The 13,673-nt window shown below is 40.6% G+C and overlaps 1 protein-coding gene across 5 annotated transcripts in view; it reads left to right on the forward strand.

The window, feature by feature from the left end:
* Positions 1 to 13,673, forward strand: part of DAAM1 (dishevelled associated activator of morphogenesis 1) — a 164,812-nt gene that overhangs the window by 114,122 nt on the left and 37,017 nt on the right. For all 5 annotated transcript variants that reach the window (XM_073895288.1, XM_025869940.2, XM_073895289.1 and 2 more), the window contains 11 exons: positions 604 to 698; positions 2,957 to 3,290; positions 3,880 to 3,990; positions 4,113 to 4,216; positions 5,409 to 5,475; positions 5,681 to 5,798; positions 6,228 to 6,366; positions 6,653 to 6,711; positions 9,679 to 9,866; positions 10,428 to 10,727; positions 11,038 to 11,145. In XM_073895288.1, coding sequence (XP_073751389.1) covers positions 604 to 698; positions 2,957 to 3,290; positions 3,880 to 3,990; positions 4,113 to 4,216; positions 5,409 to 5,475; positions 5,681 to 5,798; positions 6,228 to 6,366; positions 6,653 to 6,711; positions 9,679 to 9,866; positions 10,428 to 10,727; positions 11,038 to 11,145 — 1,623 coding nt within the window. The remainder of the gene's footprint in view (positions 1 to 603; positions 699 to 2,956; positions 3,291 to 3,879; positions 3,991 to 4,112; positions 4,217 to 5,408; positions 5,476 to 5,680; positions 5,799 to 6,227; positions 6,367 to 6,652; positions 6,712 to 9,678; positions 9,867 to 10,427; positions 10,728 to 11,037; positions 11,146 to 13,673) is intronic.

Here is a 13,673-nt window from a genome sequence, read left to right on the forward strand (position 1 = left end):
CACACACACACACACACACACACACACACACACACACACACACTCCACAGCCTAATTTCCAACTGATGCTAAGTATTTACTCTGAAAGAATTGTCCATCTTAGTATCATGTCCGATTTGATTGTTCCTGTTAAATAATTTGATGTAACACAAAGTGTAAAAGATTCTACTTTTTGGCTTGAGGATTACACAAACTGCCTTGGTTTGATATTGTGATAATGTTACTAACTTCAGTTGCCAGAATACTGTATTTAACTGCAGATCCAACCCTCTTTCTATCAAATATAAATAGTAATGTCTTCATCAGAGTGTAGTTATAGAGTAGTTCTACAACTATACTTGGGCAAGTTAACTCTACTGAAGATTTCTAAACATTTCTTAAAGCTTTATCTAAATTTTGAAAGAACTTTCAATAGAGATAACAAATCTGGAATTCTTAGTACTTTTGCTCTATATTTTGGTTTTATAGCAATCCTAGTCATAGATTTACTGATTATTTATTTGTATTAAAAGTGATAATAGCATGTAATCTGTGGACTTGTCTTGCTTGTACCCTAATTAAATCATAGAATTTGAAGAGGTAACTTCAGTTTTCTTTGCATAGAGAAAATCTCTCCTGGCTTTAGAGAAGGAAGAGGAAGAAGAGAGAAGTAAAACTATAGAGAGTTTGAAGACAGCACTAAGGACAAAACCAATGAGGTAATTCTTTCCTGGGTAGCATGTATTACTTTTCTCTCTCTTTTTTTTCTTTTTTCTTCTTCTGTCTTTTCTTTCTCCCTTCTTTCCTACCCTACTTTATTCTTTTTTCTGCAATAGCCAAACTTTCAAGGAAGTCTTCAAAGCATTCCGTTGGATCATGGGTGAAATAATTTAATCATTGAACATTGAATAAATTGATTTTCTTCAATTAAAGATATGCAGATAGCTGTTAAGATGGCTAAAATTTAAAAAGACAGACTAGCAAGTGTTTGTGCAGATGTGGAGAAATTGCAACCCTTGTACATTGCTGGTGGGAAAGTAAAATGGTGCAGCCACTTCAGAAAACAGTTGGACAGTTCCTCAGAATGTTAAACATAGTGTTGTCCTATCACCTGACAATTCTATTCCTTGATATATAGCCAAGGGAACAGGAATGTTCATGTTAACAGTATTCATAATCACCAAAAAGTAGAAACAACCCAAATTCTATCAGCTGATGAATGGATAAATAGAATGTGATATATCCATACAATGAATTATTATTCAGTCCTAGAAAGGAATAGACTATTGATAACATGCTAGAACGTGGATGAGCCTTGAAAATATTTATGCAAAGTAAAAGAAGCCAGATGAAAAAAGACAACATATTGCATGATTCCATTTATATGAAATGTCCAGAAAAGACCAATCCATACAGACAGAAAGATTAGTGGTTGCTTAGGGTTGGGGGGGGAAATGGTCTTTTGGGGAAGACTAGAGTGTTCTGAAATCAGATGATGTCAGTGATTGCACAACTCTGTGAATATCACTGAATTGTACGTTCGAAAGTATGAATTTTATGGCATGTGAGTTATATCTCAATAAAACTGTTGCTTAAAAGAGATGGGCAGTCAGCCTCCCTGTGTATCTCCCACACCTTCATTTTCCATTAATTAGTCTTTAAGGTTTGGTGAGATATTGGGATGCTTATAGGTACATTTCATTAACGTAGGGGCTATGAATGAAGCCAGTTGATTTAACCAGCTGGGCCATATCTGCATTGTGTGACTGCATGAAATGGCTGGAAAATAAAGATTTCCTTTTCTTTATTTGACTATAAAATGCTAACTAAGAAAAATATACTGATTTACCAAAAATTCTATGCAGTTGTATGACAAACGTTTTGTAGCCAATCTTAACTATATCAGTATGTCCCTATTTGTATGTGTTTGCATTCTCAGATGTTAATAGGTATCCACGACTAAGTAAGTTTGGAAATTTCTGGAGTAATCATATAAACAAGTTATGTTACTTCTGAAATTTTCAGAACTTCACATGTATATGTGCATCGTGAATTATTCTCACTGATCAACTTTACAGTAAATAAATGCCATGGAAATCAATTAATGTGCAGTAACAAAGGCTTACTTTTGTTTTAGCAGTTTATTTAGTATTTTTTAAGATTTTTTTTTTTTTTATTAGAGAGAGAGAGATCACAAGTAGGCAGACAGGCAGGCAGGCCGAGGGAGAGGGAGAAGCAGGCTCCCCGCTGAGCAGGGAGCCCGATGCGTGGCTCGATCGCAGAACCCTAGGATCACAACCCGAGCCGAAGGCAGAAGCTTAACCGACTGAGCCACCCAGGCACCCCTATTTAGTTTTTTAAGTAGGCTCCAGGCCCATCATGGGGCTTGAACTCATGAGACTGAAATCAGGAGTCGTGTGCTCTATGGACTGAGCCAGCCAGATGCCCTTATTTGTTTTACGTAGAGGGATTCCAGTAGCATGTCCTACAAAAGAAGAGTTTTGCTACAAAATGTTAGTAATATAGATTATCATTTGTTTGACAAACAAATATCCTGGAGCTTAAGGATGCTCTTTGACTTTCATTGATTTGGGTCAATGGTTAACAAAAGGTGTTTAGGGGCTGGATGCTATAATAACACAGGATCAGCAGATGACTTTAACTTAAGACACATATTCTGAGTGTCTTGTTCCTGATTTTACTGTAGTTACATGATCTGTTCATTTTTTTTTTTTTTGTATCGGTTGAGACCTGTTTATCTCAAATAGAGATTACTTCACATTTCTGGTAGACCTGACCATTGGGTTTGTGCTGAGGAAGAGGTCAGGAATTAAGAAGACTTCATCCATCTAGGTCTTTAGTACTACAGGAAGTACATCTTCTTTTCTCCTGCCCTGCAAAACTTTTCCTTTAAGGGCTATTAGAAAATTCCAAAGAGACCTAAGTCTGATCCATTTTAACCTTCTTCTCCTGCCAGGTTTGTAACCAGATTCATCGACTTGGATGGCCTGTCATGTATTCTCAACTTTCTAAAGACCATGGACTATGAGACCTCAGAGTCTCGAATACATACCTCTCTCATTGGATGTATAAAGGCGCTAATGAACAACTCTCAAGGTCGGGCTCATGTCCTGGCTCACTCTGAGAGTATTAATGTGATTGCTCAGAGTCTGAGCACAGAGAACATTAAAACGAAGGTGGCCGTGCTGGAAATCTTGGGCGCCGTGTGCCTGGTTCCTGGGGGCCACAAGAAGGTTCTGCAGGCCATGCTGCATTACCAGAAGTATGCCAGTGAAAGAACCCGCTTTCAGGTGGGCATGGGCGCTCTACGCTCTGTCATCCACCCTTCCTGACAGGTGCTTTCCTGGCCCTGAGGGGGGAACGTAACTTGAGATTTCCCTCTGTGGTGATGACTCAAGTGTTTCCTTCCTCTTGGGTTTTAGTACCGGAGTATAATATGCTTTCAATAGTTGATCAACCTGGGATTTTAGATTTACTGAATTTGAAAATGAGACCCTGCTTCCTACACATGATATAGCACATATCTTCTGAATCCACTAAATGCAGTGTTCCCTGAAAGTCTTAAGGTTACCATTCTTGATTTAGTATCAATATAAACAGTGAGATTATGTCACCGTATTTATACCCAAATATAAAAAGCAAGCCAAATCAATAAAGCGCAGTCTTTTATATTTTGTATACATGTATAAATGAACATGGGTGATGTAGGAAGTTTGAAAGTAAGAGTTTTTTGAACTAATTTTAGGAAAAATAAAAGGTGGCTTTCTATGGATTAATGTAATTCTGACTAAACACAAGATTTAAAAAATTTACTTCTGAGTATAAAAATTAATAAAATGAGCGTAAGATTAGTGATGATTCAGTCCTTTGTTTTTATAGACGTTGATTAATGACTTGGATAAAAGCACAGGGCGGTATCGAGATGAAGTGAGTCTCAAGACTGCCATCATGTCCTTCATCAATGCAGTGCTAAGCCAAGGTGCAGGAGTGGTAAGAGCCTTCTGTACTACTCTTGAAAACATGCATTATTAAAGAATAATCTTTTAAAAAAGATTTCTATGCACATAGTCCAAAAAGCATAAATATGTGTTTTATCACCCTTTCACTTTCAGGAAAGTTTGGACTTCAGACTTCATCTTCGCTATGAATTTCTGATGTTAGGAATTCAGCCTGTAATAGATAAATTAAGGGAGCATGAAAATTCAACATTAGATAGGTAAGTCAGACTGTTATCATCTGAGATAATTCATGCTTTTTCCATGTACACAGTGCCTGTGAATTGCATGTGACCTTTCTGTAACATAAGGAGCTGGCCCCCGAATATTAGTTCAACAAATGGTGCTTTTATATTAAAACTTTGTCGGTGAAAGCAGCAGCACATCGTACAGAGAACTTAATGAGGATTGTGGCATCAGATTGAATCCACATCCTTGTCCTACCTCTTAACTTGCTATGTGTTCTGGTCAAGGTATTCAATCTTTCTGAATCTTACTGGTTGTTTCCCCCCCCCCCCAAGAAATAGTAATAATAATGATGATAATGATGACCACTATCTTTTATGGGCTGTTAATGAAGATTGACTATAAAACATGGAATCACTTGGCACCATGATAGGCATTCTGTGAATGTGAATTTTCACTCTCTTGTTCATTTGCTCTTGTTTGCAATCATTTCACTATTTCTAAGATATCCCACTAGCTCTCAGATCTTTCCTTCTACTGCTCCTCTCCCTCATTAATGCACTCTGACATTCTCTTCTCCTTGGTAGTCTATGAACATGTCAAAATACTTTTGCCTCAGGGTCTTTGCACTTCCTATTTTCTCAGCATTAAAAGATCTTCCCACAGATGTCCAAATTGTTTATTCCCTTTTTCCCTTCAGAGAGACCTTTTCCAGCCAGTGTGTGTACACAACTCACCTCACCTGCCATCATTCTCTTTTCCCTTTACCCTGATGTATTTGTCTTCATAGAACTTACCATTCCCAGTGTCTAAAATACATAGTAGGGGTTCAATAAATGAATAAGTGAATGGCATGAATATTTCTTTTGTGGTCTTAATTCATCAATCAGGCAAGTGTAGGTATGTGGGCTCATTTTTCCATAAAGGGAGTCTGTGAGCAGAACCTGGACTTGACTGTTTTTGGATTTGATAAACATTTATTAATTGTCTACTATGTACTAGGCATCCTAGGCTTTTAAATTTGTCTCTTATTGTGATCTCATTTCAGTCAGAATATGTCTTTTTCCTTAAACAGAGTTAAGCAAAGGCATTCAAATTTTGTTGTCTTATTTCTTTTAGAGAAATCTGAATATTCAGGAAAGGTCTTAGTATTAATGTCCTGATTCCCATGTGCTTGTGTTTGTAGCATATTCTACTTTTAATAGCTTCTCTTTTATTGGATTTCAGACATTTAGATTTTTTTGAAATGCTCCGAAATGAAGATGAACTAGAATTTGCCAAAAGATTTGAACTGGTAGGTATGCTCACAATTATTCTGATTTAACTCATCAACTCAAGGAATTTCCCTGTTGTAATGTGTGTTGAGTTGACATGGACTGGGTAGAACCTGCTACCTAAGTGGCAGGATTAGCTCTGTTTGCCTTGGATTTGCTTACCTTACATTGCAGGTATTGAGGATATTGGGTGTTTGACTTAGATTTCTTTTTCGTATGGAATAGGTTCACATAGACACAAAAAGTGCGACTCAGATGTTTGAGCTGACCAGGAAGAGGCTGACCCATAGTGAAGCTTACCCTCACTTCATGTCCATCCTGCACCACTGCCTCCAAATGCCTTGTGAGTGTGTTTGTGACTTCCATGTGTGTTTTCAAATGTTTGGCCGTCATCCAAAGGGCTCTGTCTTCTGAACAGTGCTGATTTGGTTGGGTGGACACCAGGGATTCCAAACCTTGGTTTTGTGACAGTCCAAAGTGTCACACAGCTCAAGGGGTATTGTGACATTACAAAACTGAGATGAATTATAACCTACTTTGATTTTAAAAATAAATATATGCCTTGCAACACATTTCAGAAGGGATAGAAAATGCCTCTTAGTCACATAAATGATCACTGCATGTCAGAATTCCAGAAACTTTGGGAAGTGCTGGTGCAGATGTTGTAAACATCTCTGGTTCTGTGGCTCTGGCAGGTGACCACTATTGAAAAATATTCATCCTAGTTTAGGAACGACTTGAAGTATTTTTCCTCCATTCTTTTCTTTTTTAGACAAGAGAAGTGGCAACACCGTTCAGTACTGGCTACTACTAGATAGAATTATACAGCAAATAGTTATTCAAAATGACAAAGGACAGGACCCCGACACCACACCTTTGGAAAACTTTAATATTAAGAATGTCGTACGAATGTAAGTTTCTTATTTTGCGGTCTGTGAAATAATAGTCACCATGTAAGACATTATTTTATCCTACTTTAAAATAGCAGCTGGGAGAACTGAAATGTTCTAGACGTCAAATATGAGTTCCTATATATACATATGTAATATATCTGAGTAACATCCGGGTTTAAATGGGTTTCAAGCACACTGGGGGTTTTCTGTACAGTGGACTATTTTTGTACCTAGAGAGCATGCATTTTGGCAGTGGACCTTTTATGTTTTTTTTGTAATGAATACTCCTTTAACTATTATACAGGTTGGTTAATGAAAATGAAGTGAAGCAGTGGAAAGAACAAGCGGAAAAGATGAGAAAAGGTAAATAATGAGGACCCAACAAGAGAAGAGGCCATGTTACTGGTTATTGGGCAACTCTGCTCTCTGTATATTTTAGAAATTTGTGCTGATACTTCTTACTGACTTTAGTGCATCAAAAAGTCTTTCCTTTTCTATGTCTTAAGGGCATTTTTGCCCTGTTTTCTCTTGAATCGAGCTATTTTAGTTGTCCTGCTGATTGCCAAATATTTTTTCCTTTTATTATAGTTATGTAAATTTTTTTGGAAGAGCTTGTAGCATTTGCTGTTTGGTATTCATTGATTCAAATTTTCTTAACTACTACTCCTTCCAGCCCTCCCCCCGCCCCATAACTGTTCGTCAAGTCACACTAGGTTTTGAGAAATGTAATAACACCAGGGATGACCCAGAATTTTAAAAGAGAAACCCAGGCCACTTGGTTTCAGCAGCCCCATTCACCATGTGACCTTAATTTGGCACCAGTTATGAACAGAAAAATCATGTAGAAAATCACTGACCATTGTCGATACATACATTATGAGACATTCATAGACCAGCTCTTGGTGAGTATTTGAATATGTCTTGGGTATTAACACTCAGCATCAAATGCCAGGAGGGTCATTTGTGCCCATCACTGTGCCAGCTCAGAGAATGAACATAAGTTGCCCCACTTCCTTCAAAATACTAGCAACTAAAGTTGGCCCTTTTGTAAAAACAGTCCTATTCCTGGCCTCTGCTCTTTCACTATGCTGGTTAACTGACTTCCTTTTCCTTGTCCAAGTTATTTAGCCACGGCCAGTGAAATACAATAGCACTTACCCCAATATTTAGTGTGTTGAAAGAGGGTCCAAGAGATGCCAGAGCATTTCCTTTTCCCTCATCACATTTGTTCTTTTCCATTGAGCAGAAAAGCAGGGCCACCATGGAGAGCAGAAAATACCGCATGTGAAGTACACTTCTGTTACAGGTTCCTCACACGAATTCAGAGTGCTCTCACATAAGTGAGGTTGCCACATACATTTTCATTAATAGATTGCAGAAACTGCTATAGAAAGAAAATGCTGACTAAAAGGTTGGGCTAAAGAGAGATTATAATGAAGAGAAAATGGTCGGGTGGTACTTTAGGGGTACACTGTAGAGCATGGGGACTCAGGGGTGCAAGCTGAGGAGAGTACCTAGGACAGAAGCTTTGGAGTCATTCAGTCCTTTGCTCAGTGGATGCTTGAATGCCTGTATGTGTCAGGCACTGTGCTGGGCTCTGGGTGTGTGCGTAGGCAGTCATGTCCTCTTCTCCACTCTCCTCTGTAAGATGCACGTTACACCCAACTGACAGGGTTGTTATAAAGATTAAATGACAAAACAAATAGACTCCAACGTAGTTCCTGGCACATGTGGTTGCACCGTAAATGATAGGGACTGTGGTAGGATTCTGATGTGTACAAGAGGTAATGGCCAAGGTCAGTGAGGTCACAGGGGGAGTGTAAGAAAGGAGGCGCTGTAGATAAAATGAACTCTTTTCTGAAAGCTTCAAGTAGCAAGGCTGTATTAAAGAGGGCACACGTTGATGAATCAGTGTGTGGAGGCTGTGAGGAGATGGGAAGTTCTCTGGACCTGAAAGGTGGAGATAAATGGATGTCCATTGTGGAGCGAATCCTTTCAGCAGCAGCTTACCAGACGTGTATTACATCAGAATCATCTAAGGGGCATTTGAAAACCAATTCCTAAGCCCTATCCCCCCGACCCGTAGAACAGACTCCCAAAATGTTAAAATCTCTCAGGTGGTTCTGAAGCACAGCTGGATTTGTCAAAGCTTCATGACCAGTGATAAGAGGCAAGTCTTACAACTGTGGAAGAGAAGTGAAATGGAGCTAGAAGAAGGAAAATGGGGTGCAGTGAGTTGGGGATGCATTCGCAGAGTGGTAGAAGTGGGCTGATGGTTATTTTAACCTCAAGGCTTTTAGTGGCTTGAATTCTTCTCTGTAAACTGGTTTGGGGGGACTCAAAGTAAGAGACAGAAAGAGCAAGAATTTCAATGTGTTCTCAGATTCAGAAATAGAGACCAATTCTGTGTAGCTCTGTCCCAGTGGATTATATCTCTAGTGGGTTTACTAAATAAAAAGAGTAGGAATTGGGGCCAAGTATTTGAAATGAAAATCTGCAGCCTAAAATTCATCAGTCCTCTTCCCAAAGCCCCTCACTCCTGTGAGGGGCTTGAGTCAGCAGACATATTGGCAATGTAAATAAGCATTTGGCTAAATTGGAGGCCTTGTTCCATTAGAGCAGGATTGGGAAGTCAGTAAATCTACAGCAGAGAGTTAATATTTTTTTCTCCCCAGATTATGGTGATTCTCATGCCCTTAAGGTTTTTAATGCTGAGATGATAACATTTGCTTTCACAAGTTTTAAGAATTATTTATCAGAAGCACGAAATACTTCCAGGCCAAGTAGCCTTCTGAGAGGAGAATGGGAGAGGGGACTCTGTGTTGGAACAGACGCCGTCTGGCATCAGCCTTTCCTCACAGAGCAAGATCCTCCCCTTCAGCCCTGTGCTCGTTGGACATGAGCCAGCAACCTAGCTAATAAACAATGGCTTCTCTGGTTCTCATTTCTAATTTGTGAGAAGAGGCCCTTTTAGTATTTGTTTTCCCTAGAGTGGTTAAAGGGCCATTTTTATGACAGGATCCTGAAGTAAGTACCAAACAAGCCCCATTCTCCTCCACAAATAGATGCCCACACTAGTGTCCATCTTCAGAACTGTGACTTTAGGGTCTCTTCCATATTTTACAAAATGTAGCTAATAACGTTGTTCATCTAAGGACCCCTCCAAGTACGAACACCACTGAGCCTGCAAGTCACTCCCTTTGATGGAGGAGAGGAATAATATTTACCTAATAAAGAGCCTCACAATCATCCTCAGCCAATTTTCTGTTTAGAGAAAGCGCTTCAGCTTTGAAGAGTCCCGTTTTCATGTCCCATTGTTTTCTTGTGTAGAGCACAATGAGTTACAGCAGAAACTGGAAAAGAAGGAGCGCGAATGTGATGCCAAGACCCAAGAGAAGGAGGAGATGATGCAGACCTTAAATAAAATGAAAGAGAAACTTGAAAAGGAGACTAGCGAGCATAAGCAAGTCAAGCAGCAGGTGGTGGATCTCACAGCACAGCTCCACGAGCTCAGCAGGGTGAGGGCCGGGGCCGCAGGCCGGGTCTTCCGTGGGCCGGGTCTTCCGTTCCTGGGCAGCTGCCGAGGTCTCACTTACCCTGGAGCCCCTCACCTTAGGCAGACAGCTTCTGCCTCGGGGAATAAATCCTTGTGATTTATCACAGTGGTTATAAGACTCACTCCCTCTGCTATTGTGTGGGTTAGGCAGCAGAGGTGTGGGGGGGGGTGTGCGTTTTTAATACAGATCCTCTAATCAGAGCAAAGCAAAATCGCATTGACTTCTTAAAATGAAAACTGATTCTGTGAAAACCAAACCATGATGTTACAAGAAGTGAGAGATACATGAATGAATGAATGCTTTACAAATAAGCACTGAGGGCCGAAATACAAAGAGCTGACTCAGTCGTCCATGAGGACCCTAAAGTCCATTTGATTTACTGCCCCTTTAAACCCATTTTCTCAGAAATATGAATTTCTCTGTAACATTACATTTTAGGCAAAGTTTCAGACTGTCAGAATCATCCGATGAATTTACTTCTTCCACTGACCTCTTTTTTTTTTTTTTTTTTTACGTTTTCAGAGAGCTGTCTGTGCTTCAATCCCAGGTGGACCCTCACCTGGAGCCCCAGGGGGGCCCTTTCCTTCCTCTGTACCAGGGTCCCTCCTTCCGCCCCCACCACCTCCACCCCTGCCAGGTGGGATGCTTCCTCCTCCGCCCCCTCCCCTTCCTCCAGGCGGCCCTCCCCCTCCTCCAGGACCACCTCCCTTAGGGGGGATCATGCCACCTCCTGGTGCTCCACTGGGTCTGGTACTCAAGAAGAAAAACATTCCTCAGCCCACAAATGCCCTGAAATCCTTCAACTGGTCTAAGCTGCCCGAGGTAAGCCATTTGTTCTAATTTTCCCTCTAATGGATAGCATTAGCAGCTCACTATGTTGTCCCTGAAAAGGGAAACAGCCCTGGCTGTTAAATGATTTCATTTTCTAGTATGGACTTGGGTTCTCACTAGCTCAGATATTTACGTGATAAAACTGAAATAAATGACATGTTGTTTGAAGCCAGCCCACTTTGAGCATCTGGTAGAATGAAAAATTAGGGATAGCAGCCATTTGAAGAAAAATAAATAAATAACCACATCTGTTCTTTTTGTGTATAACTATAAACTCTAGAACTTATTAACTTGTTTGCAGAATAAACTGGAAGGAACAGTATGGACCGAAATTGATGATACAAAAGTCTTCAAAATTCTAGATCTTGAAGACCTGGAAAGAACTTTCTCTGCCTACCAAAGACAGCAGGTAACAACATGTGCTCTCCAAGATGCTAAAAGAGTAAAAAAAAAAAAAAAATCATGTCCTTGTGCATGGTCCCTGGGCCATCTGCCAGCCCATGATGTGAGAGGCATCTTAGTTCTAGGCTGTTGGGTCTACCCTTGTACGTTCCTGCCAAGCAGCGTGGTGTGTATGTGTCCACATGTGTGTCTAGGTGCCCGTCTGTTATGTGTGTGAACGTGTTGAAGCTCATACCCTGGTGTGTGTTCAAGACCTTATCTCCATTGATGGAAGGAGTTCTATATATTATTATCACTTGTGCTTAGCCCAGATGGGTCACCAGGAGAAAATACTACTAGGAGAACTACCTAACTTGTATTGCCCCCTCACAGGGTTTGTTTCTGTAGCCATTTTAGTTTATCTGGCTTTTAAATATATATATATCAAAGTGGTTATTATCGAAAGTGGACTGCTCTGAAGTAGATGGAATCTTTAGAAGGGCAGAAGTTTGTAGATAACTAGAATTTGGCAGCTAGCTAGAAACTTCAGAGAGGAGTTTTGACTGTATGTCATGAACATGATAGACTCAGAAGTGGGGCTGGGAAGGCAGAGTAAGTTGGTGGATGGCACTGATATGGAGAGGACCAGAGAAGCTTCTGAAACATGAACAAAGCGTTTGTGATGCTAGTGAGAATACTAGTGATACTTGGTGCTTGCTGGCTCTCCATGTCGATGTGGCCAGGTAGTGAGCATTACGCCATAAGCCCTGGTCACATCTGGGTGGTACCTCTTACTCCTGGAGAGGGCATCTTAGTAGATCCTAACAGTGGACCAGAAGTCACAGCAAGGTGGCTGAGTACAGAGAATTTCAGAAGAACAAGGAAAAGAGGGAGTAGAGTCCCAGTCAATCAGACACCTGGAAAGGTGTCCTAGAGGGTGAGCAGAAAGATTCTTCAGGGTGACTGAAGAGATGCTGCAGAGAGCAGAGTGCATCTTACTAGGAATGCATGGATGCCAGGCATCTGCCCAGGAGCTTTCCTTGGGCTTTGCCTGCATTTAATGCCTGCATGAATCATGCCCCGGGGGCTGGGAGGGGGGTGGGCATCCTCAGACAAGCTGCACACTTCCTGGTCTGCTTAGGCTGGGCCTGGTTCTCAAGAAAGAGTGTCTCAGAACAGAACGAGCAAGCACCAGGGAGAAGATGGACTGAAGCTGGGGAGAAGCAAAAGCTGACAGGTTTTTATTTCAAAACTTTTGATGAGTCTGAAATTGAAAAGAAGAGGTAGTATATGCCTTTTAGCCAGAATATTTTGACTGAGAGGGAAAGCCTCTCTGCAGTGCATTTTAGGCTATGTTAGCACAGTACAAAAATGCAGGTAGTTGCCTGCTATGGTAGCGTGACCCTAAAACAGGAGCCCTCAGCTGGGACCTCCCTCCCTCCCCCATAAGTATGAAGCAGTTGTACACACAAAATAAAGGAAAACAAAGAAAAAGATGGCCAGACACTTTAACTTTCAAAGGACAAAGGGTATGTTTTAGGGCCCTCATATGGCGGGTGCTTGGATCATACTCATTCCCGATTGACTGCAATGGGCCTCCTCACTCTGTCTGTCTGTGCTGACCCAGGAATGTGTTCTCTGGGCCTTGACATGAAGTCATAGGACATTTAACAAATTTCCTGGTAGGTTCAAATGATCTTCTGACCTCATTACATATCCAAGTGATTTCCCACGTCAGTTTTAGTCACCAATTCTGGTCCATTCTGGTTGCCTAAGGTGAAGGTTTGGGAATTCAGAAGAGTAAATTAAAGGAAGGGAAAACAGCAGTTATTCCAAATGATGCTGTTCAAGTCTGAGCATGTAGGCTGCATTTATTATGAAGGCAGGTGGTTAAAAGACCCAAGTTTATAAGACTCGTAATTAACAGGCTTTCAGCAGAAGGTACAGAAGGATGCTGCCAAAGTGTTCTGGGACAAATATGTGGACAGTTCTCAAGAGCTCTGGGAGACAGGGTTGCAGAAAGCCTAGCAATTGGGTAATTGTCTCCTAGCAACCAATCGCTGTTTAAGTAATCAGTAGTCATTCCAGTCAGTATAGACCAGAACATTTCAGTTGTACTTAACACTAAGTAGACTGGTAAGTAGAATCATTTGTTATATTTTCAGTAGCACTTCCTGGAAAAAAATTTCAACACACTTGGCTCAGCTTAATTGAAGTATGTTTCCCCTCTTGGTGTAAGAATTTGAGATGAGATTTTTAAACCACAGATATATTTCCCAAATGAAGGTAATTGGAGCCATTTTATTGAGTTTATTGAATGTTGAGAGACAAAGGAAAAATACAAAGATGCAGACATTCTGGTAGGAATATGTAGGACAGAGTAAAGGAAATGGGGTGCCTGTCATTGACTGCTCCCTAGTCTCCTATCTAATGGCAATGTCTAAGACCCGTGCATTTTCATTTTAATCTTGGCAATGCACTATGTAATTATCATCACACTTGAACTGCTCTCTTTTCCACTCCCACATGAATACTGGGAGCCTATTTTTTTCTATG

Source organism: Callorhinus ursinus, unplaced genomic scaffold (genome assembly GCF_003265705.2).
Source record: "Callorhinus ursinus isolate GAN/ISIS: 27379988/994484 unplaced genomic scaffold, GSC_fseal_2.0 scaffold8, whole genome shotgun sequence".
Taxonomy (NCBI): Eukaryota; Metazoa; Chordata; class Mammalia; order Carnivora; family Otariidae; genus Callorhinus; species Callorhinus ursinus.